The sequence below is a fragment of the Bufo bufo genome, chromosome 3, assembly GCF_905171765.1.
Source record: "Bufo bufo chromosome 3, aBufBuf1.1, whole genome shotgun sequence".
Taxonomy (NCBI): Eukaryota; Metazoa; Chordata; class Amphibia; order Anura; family Bufonidae; genus Bufo; species Bufo bufo.
Genome location: NC_053391.1, coordinates 483,300,273 through 483,312,358, shown reverse-complemented (window position 1 = coordinate 483,312,358; position 12,086 = coordinate 483,300,273). Strand labels below are relative to the sequence as shown.

At 41.2% G+C, this 12,086-nt stretch overlaps 1 protein-coding gene across 1 annotated transcript in view; it reads right to left on the bottom strand.

The window, feature by feature from the left end:
• The window catches only part of ITGBL1 (integrin subunit beta like 1), a 649,132-nt gene that overhangs the window by 435,409 nt on the left and 201,637 nt on the right, over positions 1–12,086 (bottom strand). Inside the window, exon 4 of the mRNA XM_040425263.1 lies at positions 6,347–6,469. Coding sequence (XP_040281197.1) covers positions 6,347–6,469 — 123 coding nt within the window. The remainder of the gene's footprint in view (positions 1–6,346; positions 6,470–12,086) is intronic.

Here is a 12,086-nt window from a genome sequence, read left to right as displayed (position 1 = left end):
AGCAGGCCCTCACCTACAATGTTTTACAGGGTCAGCTCACCAGCAGGCCCTCACATATAAATTTTTAGAAGGTCAGCTCACCAGCAGGTCTTCGCATATAATGTTTTATATGGTCAGCTCACCAGCAGGCCCTCGCATATAATTTTTTAAAGGTCAGCTCACCAGCAGGCCCTTGCATATAATGTTTTAAAGGGTCAGGTCATCAGCAGGTCCTCGCATATAATTTTTTAGAGGGTCAGCTCACCAGTAGGCCCTCGCATATAATGTTTTACAGGGTCAGCTCACCAGCAGGCCTTCACCTACAATCTTTTACAGGGTCAGCTCACCTGAAGGCCCTTACATATAATGTTTTAGAGTGTCAGTTCACCTGCAGGTCCTCACCTACAACTTTTAGAGGGTCAGATCACCAGCAGGTCCACACCTAAAATATTTTACAGAGTCAGCTCACCAGCAGGCTCGCACCTCAAATCTTTTACAGGGTCAGCTCACCAGTAGGCCCTCGCATATAATTTTTTACAGGGTCAGCTCACCAGCAGGCCCTCGCATATAATTTTTTAAAGGGTCAGCTCACCAGCAGGCCCTCACCTACAATGTTTTACAGGGTCAGCTCACCAGCAGGCCCTCACATTTTTAGAGGGTCAGCTCACCAGCAGGTCTTCGCATATAATGTTTTATAGGGTCAGCTCACCAGCAGGCCCTCGCATATAATTTTTTAAAGGGTCAGCTCACCAGCAGGCCCTTGCATATAATGTTTTAAAGGATCAGGTCATCAGCAGGTCCTCGCATATAATTTTTTAGAGGGTCAGCTCACCAGTAGGCCCTCGCATATAATGTTTTACAGGGTCAGCTCACCAGCAGGCCTTCACCTACAATCTTTTACAGGGTCAGCTCACCTGAAGGCCCTTACATATAATGTTTTAGAGTGTCAGTTCACCTGCAGGTCCTCACCTACAACGTTTAGAGGGTCAGATCACCAGCAGGTCCACACCTAAAATATTTTACAGAGTCAGCTCACCAGCAGGCCCGCACCTCAAATCTTTTACAGGGTCATCTCACCAGCAGGCCCTTGCATATAATTTTTTACAGGGTCAGCTCACCAGCATGCCCTCGCATATAATTTTTTACAGGGTCAGCTCATCAGCAGGCCCTTGCATATAATTTTTTACAGGGTCAGCTCACCAGCATGCCCTCACATATAATTTTTTACAGGGTCAGCTCATCAGCAGGCCCTTGCATATAATTTTTTTTACAGGGTCAGCTCACCAGCAGGCCCTCGCATATAATTTTTTACAGAGTCAGCTCACCAGCAGGCCTTCACCTACAATCTTTTACATGGTCAGCTCACCAGCAGGCCTGCACCTAAAATCTTTTAAAGGGTCAGCTCACCTGCAGGCCCTCACATAATTATACCTAATAGGTAATTTGCCCGTGTGCTGCCTTGCTTGAATGTGGTAGCCATAGCTGTTTCTCAGGCTCCCTCTCAGGAATCGAACCATGATTCCCCCGTTACCCATGGTCACCATGGTTTGCGCTGAAAATAACATCGAAAGTTGATAGGGCAGACATCTGAATGGATTGTCGCCGTCACGGGGACGTGCGATCGGCCCCAGGTTATCTAGAGTCACCAAAGCGGCAGCAGGCCCTCGCCCATAATGTTTTAGATGGTCAGATCAGCAGGCCCTTGCTCCAAAAGTTTTTGAGGGTCACCAGCAGGCCATCAATCATAATTTTTCAAGGCTGTGAATGATGCCCTCCTTTATGTGTAACAAAGGGTGCATTGGAGTGCCAGTTCCTTGTAATTTTTGGCAGCCCTTTCACTTTATATACAAGTAAATATACAGGAAAGAATGTTTCCTAACAATTTTTCCTCTAAAATCGATTTTATCTTTGGCTTGTTGGGTATTATTGTCAGTCTGTAAAAGTGGCGTACTACTCGGACAACATTGTTTTCAGCAGCGACCTGGGATTCCAAGATGCATCCAGACATCCTCCCCATGCTGTTCCCGAACCATTTAGGTGGTGTTTCCATCATTTTCTGACCTTTTCCTATGAACCAGGCACCCTCCCCTCTTCAGAGCAGGGGGTGCCTGGTTTAATGCTCAGGTTCTCCCATTGACTTCCATTATACTCGGGTGCTCGTTAGAGCACCCGAGCATCCCGATGAGTTCGGCCAGAGCACCTGAGGACTTTGGTGCTCGATCAACACTAATCTTTATCCCTTAGTAGATTTTCTCTTGGGAAATTGTGTTTCAACTTAATGTGCCATGATCTCTGAGCCAGCAGTGTAGCTGAAGTTATATAAAGTCTGTGATCCATTCCTGACGTCTAATCCTGAATCTTTTAAATGAGTTGCCCGAAGCTGACAGGCTGCCAACAGCGACTAAGCAAGAGGCATCATTGTTCAAAGTAAGTGTACAACCAGAGATACCAGCGTTTGATAGCCTTCACCTCTAGCTCACTAGTTAGTCCCCTTTTCTCGGGCTGAAGTGTTCTAGAAATGACAACATTGATCATACTCGTATTGATCTCACCTAACATTGTGTTTAGTCAATCCTGTCCAGGGCTGGAGTAGTGGGTGAGGGAACAGAAACTTAATTATGGAAAGGATAGTCATAAGAAGCAACAAATACTTTCAAAGCCAAAAACAGACTTTGGATGGTGGAGGCTTGAAAAGACACATTAAAGGCACATTTTGACTTTAAATGTTGTTTGTTAGGAAGCTAAACATCGTTCTTAAATAATTCATGAATTTATATAATCTGTTCACTATGTGTTATAGACTGTAATGAAGTCTTCTAGCTGGAGGCCCCTTCAATAGCAAAATCTAAGTTTCTACCAAAACATACAGTATAATGATATGAAGAAATTAACCCCCATCCAGATGTCCTCTATTAATATAGATTGGTGCACATTGCTAAAAATCTGAAATTAAATTAGCCACATTGGAAAGTTTTATTTCAGACCCTGCCGCAGCATCTCATTAGGTTCACATCAGGACACCGTATAGGCTTATCAATAATCAGTTCTCCTTAGTTATGCAGGATTCAACTTTTTCTTTTTTTTTGCGTGTTTAGCATTGCTTTGTTCTATGAAGAAATTGCAGACAGATAAGGGTACTTTCACACTAGCGTCGCTGGATTCCAGCAGGCAGTTCTGTAGCTGGAACTGCCGGCCGGATCCAGCAATCTGTATGCAAACGGATACCATTTGTAGACGGATCTGGATCCGTCTCACAAATGTATTGCAATACCAGATCCGTCTCTCTGGTTGTCATCCGGAAAAACGGATCCGTTTTTCCGTTACACTAAGGGCCGGATCCGGCATTATTGCATTTCAATGTAAAATAATGCCGGATCTGTCATTCCGGCAAGTGTTCCGGAATTTTGGACGGAGAAAATACCACAGCATGCTGCGGTATTTTCTCCGTCCAAAAAACGTACAGTAACTGAACTGAAGACATCCTGATGCATACTGAACGGATTGTTCTCCATTCAAAATGCATTAGGATAAAACTGATCAGTTCTTTTCCGTTATTGAGCCCCTAGGACGGAACGCAATACCGGAAAAAAAAACGCTAGTGTGAAAGTACCCTTACCAAGAATTCTGTACAACTCACCCCCATGCTTGACAGCTGGTGTGATGCAGCAAGGGTTAACCTGACATAAACGGGGAGATTTATCAAGACTGTCGTTTTACACACCAATCTTAATCTCTCTCCCGCTTGCATCAGATGTGCCACAGTTAAGAGGAGCTTGCCTTTTAATGTTTGTGGCACATCCGTGCAGGTCCATGCACCATGCAGGTCCAAAATAGAGATCTACACCAGCAAGCACCACTTGCTGCTTTGAAAAGTGTTTAGCTCAAAAAGTCGCAAAACTTTGTACAACAAGCACCACACTGTGCAACTTTTTGGTGCCAGTTTTCTGCCACAGAGGGGATAATACATTTCTCCCTTACTGCATAAAATACACAACTGCCACAAAGCTTACCGTAACTTGGCATTTTCAATGGAGTTTTTTCACCAATTTTTTAACAATTTCCCGGACTCTGGTTCGGTTCCAAGTGGTACCTTGGAACCGAACCTGAGTTTTGGAAATGTTTCTTTATAGTACAAATTAATTTATGAAGTTATTACACGAAGTCTCACGAGACTTCGCGAATCAATCACTTTGGCTCATCAGAGCCAATACATTCTAATACTGTACGGAGCTCCAGCTCCGTACAGTATTGGAACGAAGTTTTATGCGAATCGACTTCGGATGTTTCGTCCAAAGTCGATTCGCTCATCCCTACTCGCTACATACAATGGAATGCGATTTGTGACAAAGTAATTCGGAACAAATCGAACTTATTTGTGAATTTTGGCAAAGCAGCCAAATCAAATTTTAGATAACTTCGCTCATCTCCACTCAGAATACATCATCAATATCTGATTGATGGTGGTCTGACTCCTGGAACCCCAGCTAATCAACTGTTTGAAAAGGCTGTGGTGCTCAGGTGAGTACTGCGGCCTCCTCACAGTTTACCAAGCACAGCTTGGATTATGCTATGGATTATATTTTAAAAGTAGTGAGAAGGAACCAGGTACTGTACTTCCTATGAGTTTAATAGCTCAACATCTATTTGATGACATGTCAACTGTCTTGATAAAACAATCCAGCAGCAATCAACAAAGAACAGGGCAGATTTATCAATGTATTCATTCCATTTATCAGGTTTAAATACACAGGTATTAAACTGTATTTAAGTCCTTCTAACTTCTCAAACCAGCTCGTTATGGATGCTATTTTGTCCATAGGGCCATGATCATGCTGGATCGGAAAAGAGCCTTTCCCAAACTGTTAACATAAGGTTGGAAGCATATAATTGTCTAGAATGTCTTTGTATGCTGTAAAATTAGCGTTTTCCGTCACTGGAAATAAACAGATTAGATCAAATAAAAAACAAAAACAGCCTACTTTCATTAACACTTTCCACCAAATCTTACAGTGGGTACTATAGTATCAAGCATTCTCTGGCCACGTGTCCAGCTCAGAATCATCCATCACACTGCCAAATTGTGAAACGCATTTTTGAGAATGGTGCTGTTTGCCATTACATATGGTGATCTTAGGTTTGCGTGTAGCTGCTCAACCATGAAGACCCATTTCATAAAGCTTCTGACACGGTTCTTGTGCTGATGTCACTTCTAGAATCAGATTCAAATCATATTAAAACCCTTTACGTACTATGCTTTTCAACACTACCACTTTGTGGCTGAACTGGTATGACTCCTAGCTTCCACTTCACAAAATAAGCACTTACAATTGACTTGGGCAGATCCACTGTAACAGATCAAACATGTCAGAAACTGGGGCAAAGGCGATTATTGCAGATTCATGCTTAAAATCAATGGGACTGGAGTTTCAAGTGGTACCAGCCTTTTGAGTAAATGTATTAGATTGTCTGCTGTCTGTGTGCCAGAAACGGAAAAATACTACAGCTAGAAGCTTTACTGCTGAAGTAAATATAGTAGACTATATAAAATACAGGCAATGGAATCTTAATCTGTACATCACAAGTTAGGCCTCTTTCACACTACTGTTTTTTTTCCTGTTTTTTGCGTTCCGTATACGGAACAATTCATTTCAATGGTTCCGCAAAAAAAAACGGATTATACTCCGTATGCATTCCGTTTCCGTATTTCCGTTTTTCCGTTTCGTTCAAAGATAGAACATGACCTATTATTGCACGCAAATCACGTTCCGTGGCTCCATTCAAGTCAATGGGTCCGCAAAAAAAACGGAACACATACGGAAATGCATCCGTATGTCTTCCGTATCCGTTCCGTTTTTGCGGAACCATCTATTGAAAATGTTATACCCAGCCCAATATTTTCTATGTAATTACTGTATACTGTATATGCCATATGGAAAAACGGAACGGAAACGGAAACACAATGGAAACAAAAAAACGGAACAACGGATCTGTGAAAAACGGACCGCAAAACACTGAAATAGCCATACGGTAGTGTGAAAGAGGCCTAAAGGATGTGAAGATGAAAACTGGAAAAATGGAAGCTCCAAATTCCTTGAAAGTAGACAAAAGATTATTTTTTTTATTAGTCAGAGGCAAGAATAGTTGTCAGATTACATCTAGTGCATAATAAGGCAAATCTCCTCACAAGTACCATTATAATATTTAGGGCTATGTCTCCGTATCTTACATATATTATTCACACAGAGTTCTCATAAATAGGGCAGGGATGCCCATATTTGCACATCCCTTAGTAACGCAATTGTGAATTACTATTGGACTTCTGTCTTTAATATAGATATATACATGTCATCTAGTTATAACTACATACCTCCACACATCTCTCCAGTTTCATCATCAATACATTCCCTGTCATCACAGTCACAAAACTTCCCGTATATCAATCCATTATTTTTTGAGTTCTCACATTTACATCTCCCGCAATGGCAGGTGCCTGAAAAAAGAGCAAAGGTGAATTGGGAATTAATCGGTTGTCATAAAATCCTTAAAAATAAAGAAGGTCATGCATTAAAGGGGTTTTGCCACTTCAGCAAATAGCATTTATTATGCAGAGAAAGTTTCCATGGTTACGACCACCCTGCTGTCCAGCAGCATGGCTGTGCTTGTACACTATAGAAAAAAGTACCAGCTTACATAAGCTACCACGGTCCCGGCCACCAGAGAGGCTAGCATTTTTTCTTATAGTGTGCAAGCACGACCACCACTGATGGATTACAGGGTGGCTGTAACTATGGAAACAAGCAGTGTATAATGTGATGGAAAAATAAATCCAGCAAGGGAAGCAATACGGACAATACATTAGTAAGTGCCTTGTATTAACTTTCTCTACATGATAAATGCCACTTGCTGAAGTGAGACAACCCCTTTAAGACCACCCTTGGTCAACTATCAGTGACTGAGAGCTATGTACATATGTATACACACTTAGGCCTCATGCACACAAACTTATTTTCGGCTTGCATTTTTTACGGATCAAATGTGGACCAATTAATTTGTATGGGGCCACAAAAAAATGTGGACAGCACACGAATGTTATATGTATGCTGTCCGCATCCATTTGTCATGAAGAGAAAGTTAATACAAGACACTTACTAATGTATTTTTATTATCCATATTGCTTCCTTTACTGGCTGGATTCATTTTTCCATCACATTATACACTTCTCGTTTCCATGGTTATGACCACCCTGCAATCCATCAGTGGTGGTTGTGCTTGCACAGTATAAGAAAAAATTCCAGCCTCTCTGGTGGCCGGGACCGTGGTAGCTCACGTAAGCTGGTACTTTTTTCTGTAGTGTACAAGCACAGCCATGCTGCTGGACAGCAGGGTGGTCGTAACCATGGAAACCTTCTCTGCATAATAAATGCTATTTGCTGAAGTGGCAAAACCCCTTTAAAGGGAACCTGTCGCCAGTTTTATGGTGTCCTAACTAAGGGCAACATAAATGAGTGACTGATTCTCTTAGCAAAATGCTGGGTCACTTTCTTTAATTGACCCAGTCAATCTGCCAACATCTTGTATTGAAAAGCTCCAGCTGATAATGATGAGTCCTGAATATTCATGAGCTCCTGAGTCTCCCCGCCTACCTGCTGCTGATTGACAGTTATTTTCCATATGAATTAGCAGCAGGTGGGCAGGGGAGTGGCTATAGCTCTGAATGAAATATACGCTGGACTCAATGACATCACGCTGGACTCAAATCAGCTCATTAGCATGCGGCCTGCGGCATCTTTGTGTGTATATTATGAGGTAACCATCTGTCACACCAGTAAGTGAATACATCTAAGGCACTTTTTAGTAGTTAATGATTGTATATAATTAGTTAGATTATAATCAAATATCCACATGACAGGTTCCCTTTAAGGATTACTAGTAGAGGAGCAAATTAAGGTCCATTTGGGGTTCATTGACTCAAATATTGTATAATGTATCTATTATTTGCTGTCTTGAAATTAGACTTTATTGGAAACAGGTTTTAAATAATTTACAAGTGAGGTATCTTTGTTGTTGAGGAAGACTGGTTAAAGCCCTCTAGGTCCACAAGTCGGAGCAGACCATGAAGCATGTGACTATGCACCCTTTTATAACCTGACCTTGCTTCTAAGTATGAGACACTAATTTTATTAATCTTTACCCCAATACTACCAGCAAGCAACCAGTCTACTGACCAACAGAATTGGAATTAATCATGGAGATCATATGCTCAATGTTACATCTGCCATGTACGGCGAAACGCGCTTTGGGGTAACGCCATCCCAGGCATTCAGGTCGCTGCCATCTCTTGGTGAGTCCACGTTATTTACATCTTCACTCATGGCTTTCGTTATATAGGCAGGACATAGTTCCAGCGGGCTCACACAACCGCTTGTGTTTGCGGGTTTCTCTCTGTGAACCACCCCCTGGTTACTACCTGCCATATTTATATCATTTGGTAACTGCCGTGGTGTCTCCATATTAGGACTCATGTTCATTATTTTCATGCTTATTATTGCTGTTTTATCCATGCCGACACTGTAATGCTGGGATGGTGTTTGTGCTCCCTATCCCCCTTGTTTTATGGTATTTTACTATCCACTGATTTTTGTAATCAATAAAGTACATTATTTTTCACTACTGGACGCCTATGAGCTTTAGTTCCTCTGTTTTTTCATCTGCCATGTTAGTAAGATAAGGACAATCATTACCCAACTAGTACTGAAAGCTAAATATACCACCAAACTAGCAGTTGAAAATGCTGCTAAAATTTCAGTGGCCAGTTTTTCTTTTCTTTCTCTCTTTAACAAATGAGGCAGATTTATTATTATGGTCTTTCATTTAGATTACAACTATACAGGCAGGGATGGTGCACACTGTGTGAACAATTTGGTGCACCTTTATTGCAATGGTGTACCTTCAATGGAGGCAGACCAGGCAACTTCTACAGTGCCTGAAGGGGAGAGGGAACATGGTGCTGAACTCCTTTTTCTTTTCTCAACAAGAAAACACTGCTTTGTCATGCAGCTACCACTGGGGGGGTTGGGACTAATGCAAAAAGATTATTTCAGCTTCCATTTCAGGAAATTGTAACTGTATACGGTACATTCCTATGCACTGGGCTTCTCCTAGTGGTGGCTGCAGGCAGACAGATTTGTAATACTATAGAAGAAAAGCAGATTTAATGCATTGAGTAATATGGTGGTCAGAATAAGCGCCATATTTATAAAGCACCTATTCCCCTTTTTCCAGCATAGAAGTCGAATAAAGTAGATGAGGTGGAGGCAGCCATTTTAAATAAAAAGATTATTTTTTAGATTTATTCTGCTTAATAAAAGAAACTCTAAATTTGTCAGAAATACAGGGCATTGCACTTTGCATTGCCTTGGAGCGATAGTTGCACACATACTGGGAAACTGGGTGAAGAAGATGGGCCCATACTAAGTTTTGCTATGGGGCCCTATGAGATCTGTGTACATCCCTGCTTGACTGGCTTACTTTAGACCAGTATTTTGTGCTAAATTGTGGTTAATTGTTTGCAAACTTTTCAAGACCAAAATATCTCTAAAATGCTTAACCTCTTCAGGACCTCTGCAGTACATGTACGGCGGAAGTCCGGTCTCTAAACAAGGGTCACGCTCGCACGTGCAGCGGGCGTTATAGCCGCCGGGTTTCGGCTATTTTAAATAGCAGAGACCCGCGGCACATCCATAAGGCTGATCGCATACATTTTCCCTTTCAGATGCCGTGGTCAAATGTGACCATGGCATCAGAGCAGTCCGGAAGCGGAAGCCGCGTGCTTCTGCTCCGGTAACAGCGTTCCCCGGCTGAGATGTTACATTGATCTAATAGACGGAAGCCTCAAGTAGGCTTCAGAGTCTATTAGATGAATATACCAATACAGGCAACTAGGTGGCAGCACTGTATTGTTATATTGAAAATTAAGTGTTCAATGATGACTATATAGCCATCAATGAAAACAATGGGCAATCTAAGGATTATAAAAAAGTATACTGGGCACACTCACTTATGCAGAATCATACATTTTATTAATAGACATATAAGATAAAATACACTCAATTACTCTAAGAACGCATATAAAATACAATCAATTAGTATATGAGCACATTAACACAATAAAACCTATTATTCAGTGAATTGGGATAAAATAAATATTAAATTATTGGCAATAAATAGATCTGATAAATATAGCCAGCCGTGTTGGGGCTGAAGATGGAAAGGGATCAGTCCATGTACAGCGAAAAAACGGGATATCCCGACTGGTGGCTTAGGTTAATGAATAGCCTCACAAAGTCATATAGAGTTCGCAGTCCTAACTCGTTTGAGGAGAGTAAAAAATACTCCCGCTTATACTCACTGTGCAGTGTAGTTCTTTTGTGCTGGTAGACTTGGAGGCCAATAACGTTCTAGGCTACTCCTGTAGTAGCTGGGTGATGCTGTGCCTTTCTTCCCGTGTCCTTACAGTCCTCTGGCTATCGCTCCGTAGTGGCAAAGAGCCGGTCAGCACTGGGACTCAAAGTTGCTTTTTCCCCACGTCGGCTGATCTGCGACACACTCCTGTTCTGAAGAAGGGGCAAGTACCCCGAAACGCGTTTGGTGAAGAAGACCCCCAGAGTAATCTTAAGAAGTACATGCTGGAATTATCAAAAGCTGTGCGGTAATTCAAACCCATTGAGGATTCCGTGTCTTACCAAACCCTGACACGCCGGCGGTTACAAGCGCAACACACGAGGATACACAGGAGTGTGTCGCAGATCAGCCGACGTGGGGAAAAAGCAACTTTGAGTCCCAGTGCTGACCGGCTCTTTGCCACTACGGAGTGAGTATAAGCGGGACGCCGCGAGTACACTCACTTAAGTAAAGTGTTCTGACCACAATATTTTTTACTCTCCTCCAACGAGTTAGGACTGCGAACTCTATATGAGTTTGTGAGGCTATTCATTAACCTAAGCCACCAGTCGGGATATCCCGTTTTTTCGCTGTACATGGACTGATCCCTTTCCATCTTCAGCCCCAACACGGCTGGCTATATTTATTAGATCTATTTATTGCCAATAATTTAATATTTATTTTATCCCAATTCACTGAATAATAGGTTTTATTGTGTTAATGTGCTCATATACTAATTGATTGTTTTTTATATGCGTTCTTAGAGTAATTGAGTGTATTTTATCTTATATGTCTATTAATAAAATGTATGATTCTGCATAAGTGAGTGTGCCCAGTATACTTTTTTATCATTATTTATACACTTTTAGAGGAAGGGCGGATCCTCTTTACTGGCAGCACCTCCTCCTTATTTTTCCTCAGTCCTGTGCGTCTCACAAACCTTCCAATCTAATGATTGCCAGTTATAGTCACCCAGGGTGACTTAAAAAAAGTAAAAAGAAAAGGTTAAAAAAAAGTTTTTATCAAAAATAAAAAAAAGTTCAAATCACCCCCCTTTCCTAAAAATAAAAATACTTAACCAATAAAAAAATAAACATCAAGGGCATCGCCATGTGCGAAAATGCCCATACAATTAATATATAATAATATTAATGGCATACGGAAAATGGTGTAATGAAAAAACAAAACAAAAAAAAACAGCCACTTCAACTCCCCAATAAGTTAGCAAAAAGTCGCACACACTTCAAATTGGTATCACTAATAAAGTACAAATTGCCCCTCCAAAAATGAGCCCTCATACAGCCCCATACACATAATTACAAAAAAGTTATAGGAGCAGAATTTGGTTATGAAAATGTAATTTTTTTCTCAAAGGTTTTAATTTTTTTTTTCAGTATTAAAATGCAAAGAAAATTATACAAGTGTGATATCGTTGTAACCATACTGACCTGGAGAATGAAGAAAACAGGTCAATTTTACTGCATAGCGTACGGTGTAAAAAATAAATGCAAACCTTTGTCAGAATTGTGTTTTTTCCTAATTCTACCCCATTTGGATTTTTTTTTCTGCTTCCCACTACATGGTATGCAACCGTAAATGGCGCCATTAGAAAATACAACTTGTCCCGCAAAAAACAAGCCCTTATAAGGCTATGTGGACAGAAAAAT